Source organism: Coregonus lavaretus (genome assembly GCF_964263955.1).
Source record: "Coregonus lavaretus genome assembly, contig: SUPER_35_unloc_1, whole genome shotgun sequence".
In the NCBI taxonomy this organism is placed as follows: domain Eukaryota; kingdom Metazoa; phylum Chordata; class Actinopteri; order Salmoniformes; family Salmonidae; genus Coregonus; species Coregonus lavaretus.
Window position 1 is genome coordinate 943,939 of NW_028167181.1, and position 6,988 is coordinate 950,926.

The following is a 6,988-nucleotide window of genomic DNA, read 5'->3' on the forward strand; positions in this document are numbered from 1 at the left end:
AGGATCCTTTTGCTTATGGGTTGTGATAGAACACAAACTGATGAAGTGTTTCGAGTTTGACTTTGAGTTTATTGATCCTTACTCACAGATAAAACTGATGAAATGCAGAATTTACATCATTACAAAATCGTTAAACACTAACTTAAGTGGTTTGCAGTCACGCAATGCTACCCTAGCCATGTTCACCTCCTTGAGCTCCCTGACCATCACTGGCCTCAATACTGACTGACTACAGCAGAGAGAATGTGTTGGAGTGTAGGAGAATAGCTGCCTCCGCCGCTCTGTCTCACTGTATGGATTATACACATTCACAATATGAGGAGAGAACTTGTCATATCCTATATACAACATGTAAGGGTGATTTTATAGACGTATTTGAGTGTTTATGGTCTTTGATCAATGCCTTTTGCAAATAAAATGTATAACAAAAAAAAAGTATTTTATGAATGCCTATGTGTGCAGTTTTGAAAAGGGGTTAATTTAATTAACTTTTAGTTGAGCGGTTTGAATAAATAAAAACGTTTTGATTTTTAGTCTTCACAATATTGTCAGGGGTTCTCTGTTGAATGACTTGCTTGTTTTCCTTGATTTAAAATATGAATAAATTAAACGTTTATTCCTGCATTATATTTTATGTTGTCAAACTTTTGCCATGATGTGTGTGGGGTATTGAAAATCTTCCTAACGTTAATATTTAGACAACCACTGTATTACTCATGTTCTTATGTATCATTTATAATTGATTAATAATTGCACCGTGAACACGATCCAGGCCCTGAGGTAAACAATAATTGTATCACGTAGGCCTAATCAAAGATGTAAAAAAGAAAAGACTAAACACGTATTGTAAATGGCCTAATTAATATATAATACATAGTTAATTAATTATTGTGCATTATGTATAACATGGCTTATATTAGGGCCTATAGTCAAATGCAATTCAATTTAATTTAGGCTAGCTAGCCTGCATGCGAAAAATGCCAGGGATCTCTGCATGGTCCCTCTGATGTTTCGCATCAAGCCCTTCCTTCCAATAAATGAACTTTCTCACTCCGTCCTCCTGTATATTAGACATGACAAGCATTGGCAATAACAAGCGCCAAGCATTTCAAAGCGTATTTATGGGATTTAAAAGGTGGTTCTAAATGGCTGTAATTCATACGAGCAGGTGAGTTGTATTAAAATCTCGTAAAAGTCCCTTAAATCCAGCTTTTAGCCTGTTCTCTATCAGTCGACATATCGGATGAGCTTAATGCTGAAATAAATTCAGTTGAGGCGGTTGTTACGCTTAGCTGCTTAGGCCTATCTGCATTACGCTATAGCTCAGACCATTGCTGCTGTATGGGTCATGACGGACAGAGAGGGGGGTGATGTGAGCTTGTTACTGGGGTCAACAACGATAACGGCCAGCCCTGCTGTAAATCCAACCAACAGGACATTGCTGGATTGGGGAATTGTTGGAAATAGCCAAATGGTTCGCTAATGAGACCTCATGAGAGCTTGCATGGAGGGGAAATTGAGACGTGTCCGCTTTTCAGCCTATTTCACGTATTTTTAGGGCCTATAGGCCTATATGTTGTGCACGTTGTAGGCCTGTATGGGATTTTATCCTAGTTGTATGTCTTATAAGTGATGTGGCCATCCAGGGATGCATTTTAATCTGTTTGCATTTCGAGGTTGTTTTGGGATGTCAAGAAATTCACACACACAAAAAACGTATATTTTCAACGTTTATAGCCCATACCACAAATAACTGACATCTTGTATGAGTACAGGATATCCGAATAACGTCTCAATATTTTCATATAAAGGTTATGGGTTATTACCAAGACCTGTTAGATCTCTACATATGTTTTGTTTGTTTTTACATATTATTTGAGATTATCTTTGTAATGAAAAGCGCTATATAAAATAAATATATTACTTTTACCATGATTAGGCAATACAGAACTATTATTATTTTATGTCGTATTATTTTGAGATATCTACATTTGTAGGTCTATTTCGCTTAATTGCATGGAAAAAGTGAGAGTTTTTGTTAATTTAATTTAATTGTCACGCAAATAGCACTCGCAATGACATTCCCCAATCGACGGTTTAGTTCCACCGAATTTATATCACGTTCATCAAGCACTTCTCTCACGCTCAAATATTTGGCTCTGCATAACTTGTATTTATTTATACGAAATTCAGTTTCAGTTTCAAAGGAAATCAGAGAGGAGAGGAGGGGTTTGTAGCAGGAGTTTGACCAAGTGACCTACAGGCTAATTATATGTCATTAACTGGAGACTGGACGTATCTAAATGACTTAAAGAACTTCCATTCAGCCAGATGAATTACACTCCACTACCCCCACATACAACACTTAAACAAATATAAATCATGGCCCCTTTGCCGTCCTTTTTGAGTTTGTACTTTTTTTTTTCTTGTACACATTCTCTCTCCTTCCTCTAGTCTGACACACATATCTAGGCTACACACACACACACACACACATACACACGTTCAACATGCGGTGTGTGGGCTGAATAAGATCTGCCGAGGAATGTCCAAATAAAACAGCTCTTGTATGCCAACTCGTTTATTCTGACCCCCATATGGTCTGTAGTTTTGTTCTACAGAATAAAATGGGTTTTACCTCATAGCAAATGTAATGGTTTCTCTGTGCAATTTAGTCCGTTTCATTTACTAAGGCATCGTTAATAATGGAACACCCTTCTCTGAGTATCGAACTGTATCAAAATACGCATTGTTCATTTTTAGGCCTATTGCCCAGACTACTTGTCAATTTCTTATGAGTTACCATGCAATGATACACTTGGTCTTATGCCAATGAGATTACCATAAATAAATATGGGTGTGACCAACCTCGAGTCTAAATAAAGGTTCAAATGAGCCCTGAAACAAAATTAGTCGAGTATTTAAATGAATTGTTTACCTTATCAGCAATCTGTGCGAAACAGGCCTACTTTGCTTTAAATTGCGTCATCAACTGGATTCTCTCTGGTCATTCGAGCCTATCAGTTTATGTATTGGCCTATTCCAGTACTGGAGTGATGGAGGTCCTATGAAGTGTATGCCTAAGGTTCATCTCTCTATTATATTCATATTTACACCAAAATAATGCTGTAATGAAATAGGCATTATTTATTGGCAATGTAATGAGGAATTACAATTTAATTTCACATTGATAAATAGTGTTTATATGCTAATAAAGCCTACATTCTCTAGCCAGTCAGTTGTTTCGATGGGGCGAAGTATATTCTACAACAAAACCAAAATAAATGTCAAAGCTGTGCATATCATAGAATAGTATGTTGTATTAGATACATTGTGAGAACGGGCCAACATGATTCCATGACGTCTTGCCTCTCATTTACTCTCAAAATGACTTTACGCATTGGCCTGTCTTAGCATATATGAAGGCCGGTTTGCTATCGAATTGATGAACGTTTAGCCAAGTGTGCAATGATCGCAAATTGAGCAATAATGCATGTCAGTTAAAGCAAAAAGATGTCAAAAAAAGTGTATTATTTATTTTTACACAGATTAAAGATTACATTAATAAATTATTCTGTTTTTTGTTACTTGCGTCATTTTGTAGTTTATGTGACACAATGTGGGATAATGCCATGCAGTTAATAATTGTTTTGCACGAGGTAATATGGAATATGAGCAATAGGCCGATAATGCGCTTGGTTTATTGATAAGGGGCGAGCCAGGCCTGAGCCTCCTTGAGACAAAAAAATATAGGCTTTTTATATGAATATGAAAAAGTGGCAGATGTGAAAGTCATAGGCCTATACTGTGAATACTATTCCTGTTTAATGATATCGAATCGCCTTTCCATGTGCGTACAATAAATGCATTGCTGCATTGATGACCGAAATAATCGACCCTAGTGACATATCCCAACAATATTATGTAGGCCTATTTCCTTGAAAGCTAACTTTTACATCAAGACGAGTTTCATGAATAAACTAAGCATGCATTTGACTTTTAGGCCTACGTATATTTTTTTTAGAGTACAATCAAACGTGCAAACCACAAATAGTAATAGCCTACCACTAATTATAGGCCTATCTTTCTTAAAATTAGCCTACAACAACAGCCCCTAACGTTGACATTTAAAGGCAAAAAATGTCCATACCTCTCATTTTGTTGATGCTTTTTTAATTGCAATAGCCTAAATAGGCGGTGTATGGATTTTTCACAATCTTAATGTCATTAATAAAATATGTCAAGGCTGCCAGTGCTTAAGAGGGGCCATTGAAATTTAGGAGCGTAAACACCCAGCACTGTAGGTTATGTCCCTCCTCCTCTAAGACGTGATTGGCTCAGAGCGGTCTTGACGACATATATTAACCCAAGTCGTTCTAAAGATGAAGCTGTGACATGGAGATCAAACGGATGAATTCTCGCTGTGTGCTCAACTGAAAGGCTGTGTATTGCGTGCAGTGCACACTATAGCAACTGGGATTTTGAGCTTTTTTGTTATCTGACGCCCTATTTAATGAATCTGGTCCGAAATCCATAAAGAGTTTGGAGGGGAAAAGCTCGACCCGAAGTGCTTGAGGACGCAGTTCATCAGGCGAGACATGCACTGTATGTCTCGGTAATGGAAAAGAAGGAACTTTCTCACGTTGGGAATGGACAAATTGAGAACTGCGTGTAAGTAGCTGACAACATTATTCTATATTCCACACCATAGACTAGCAAAACAGAAACAAATAACGTCTTAAAACTCATGCATTGGTGAAGTTTCGTTTAGGGGTCTATATTGGACAATTATAAATAGCAGTACTTTTCAAATGACCAACTGAACCAAGTTACTTTTTATGAGGATAGCCTATTTTCTTAAAATCTTTTGGAGAACCTGACCATAATCGGAGGGTGCAAACGCATATTCGTTTCGTGGTTCGTTAGTAGCACAGTTTTTGGTCTGCTGCTGTGTCGCCATGAGTTTAGTTGGTGGGTTCCCTCACCATCCGGTGATGCATCATGACGGCTACTCCTTCGCCGCAGCAGCAGCTGCAAGCCGCTGTCACGAAGAGAACCCCTACTTCCACGGCTGGCTGATAAGCCACCCGGAGATGTCTCCCCCTGACTACAGTATGGCACCCTCGTACAGCCCCGACTACTCCACCGGGGGCCCGGCGTTAGACCACGCACACTACGGAGGTGGTATCCCCGGGGCTGGCGCCGCTGGGATCGGGATGGGACCTCGCCCTGTGAAACGGAGACCTACCGCGAACCGAAAGGAGAGGCGCAGGACTCAGAGCATCAACAGCGCCTTCTCGGAGCTCAGGGATTGCATTCCTAACGTTCCTGCGGATACTAAGTTGTCCAAAATAAAGACCCTCCGGTTGGCTACCAGCTATATCGCCTACCTCATGGACATTCTGGACAAGGACGAGCAGAACGGCGACGCAGAGGCCTTCAAAGCGGACTTCAAGAAGACAGAAGCAAAGGAGGAGAGGAGAAAGAAAGAAGTGGTAAGTAAAATCCATAATTTTAGGTATGCATGCTTATGCAAACATTGAGTAGCCTCCTGCAAGGCTTGACATTATGTGGATAAATTATTTGCTTATTATCTAGGTTTGTAGTAGCCTATGCTGTGAAATTCAATAGGCTACAATCTTATAGCCTATAATATATTGACATAAGCTACAATAATACTGGTTTTATGGAGACAACTAGGTTAAGTTACTGAATGATACCGATTCTAAACTGGCGTTGTAAAAGACTGTAAATATATGATCATTTTCATAATAATTTAGTAATAATAACTTCAGGCTCCCACACCACAGTAGGCCGAATAACAGCCTTGAATTGTGGACAGAAGCGGTGAGAAGTGGCGAGAAAGTAGTATTTCTCGACAACAATAACAGACATCTGATTTTTCCTTGTTCCCAACAGAATGAAGTTTTGAAAAACACAGCAAGCAGCAATGACAAGAAAACCAAAGGAAGGACTGGTTGGCCGCAGCATGTCTGGGCTTTGGAACTCAAACAGTGAATATCCTTCTTCTCCTCTCAAAAAAGACTTGAAATGATGAAAAAGTCTTGTTCTAGACTTTTATTTGTACTCTCACGTTATTTAATGGAATATTTATGTGCAATTGCCGCTACGGAGAGTGGATATTTGAAGAAAAAAACATTCCATTTTTAAGAGGAGGAGAAACAACACCCTTTGGTAAGGGACTGTGTCGTTCTCTAATGTTGTTGGTTGGATGTTTGTTGTTGTCCCAAGAGTGAACCAAACAGAAATGTTGCACACTATGGTGTATGTGAAGTCGTTCTCAATCTATCCCTATCTCTGTTTCTATCTCCATCTATCTCTCTTTGGATATAAATATCAATGGTGTTTGGCTGATGTCGTGGTTGCAGTTCAAGCAAATGTTTTATTTGAAAAAAAGTAATGAAGTGTTATGTTGTAATTTTTGTGGTCGTATACAGTATTTGATAGTGTTTTAAACAACTGTTTAGTCCACTCAATTGCACTTCCGTCCAGAGACGTGGAATTTAAATAATATTTGAGATGTAAACAATGTAATTAATTCAATAAACCACTGTTTTTTTTAAAACAAAGACAACCATCTTGTTGCATAATTAAAGTGAAAATACGAGGCAGACTTTAAAGGGTTTATTCTATACAAAACTCATTCAATGTAAAATATTTCGCTTGCAAGGTATGACATAGCCTACAAAAAACATTTGGGTCTTAGTAGACAAGTAGCTTTTTCCCTCGAATAGAAGTAAAAAGTAATATATAGTAAAAATGAAATGATGCATGTTCTCTTTGATCAGAGGTAGCCTAGGCCTGAATAATATTTCAAACTAAGGCCTATAGGATTGCCTAGGCTATTCCTTCCCTAGTCCTGTCAAACAGCACTCATGCGATACATCCACGACAGCTCCTCAAGTAGAAACAGAAACATTCACACGCGCAGGAGAAACTGTCTATCTCGTGTTTGTAGGCTATTAGA

The 6,988-nt window shown here is 38.5% G+C and overlaps 1 protein-coding gene across 1 annotated transcript; it reads left to right on the forward strand.

Annotated features, from left to right (window-relative positions):
• The first annotated feature begins 4,399 nt into the window (after positions 1-4,399).
• Positions 4,400-6,586, forward strand: hand2 (heart and neural crest derivatives expressed 2). Its single transcript, XM_084188444.1, has 2 exons — positions 4,400-5,495; positions 5,920-6,586. Exons 1-2 carry the CDS (start codon positions 4,959-4,961, stop codon positions 6,016-6,018), a joined length of 636 nt encoding a protein of 211 aa, XP_084044570.1. The 5' UTR covers positions 4,400-4,958; the 3' UTR covers positions 6,019-6,586.
• Positions 6,587-6,988: the final 402 nt, after the last annotated feature.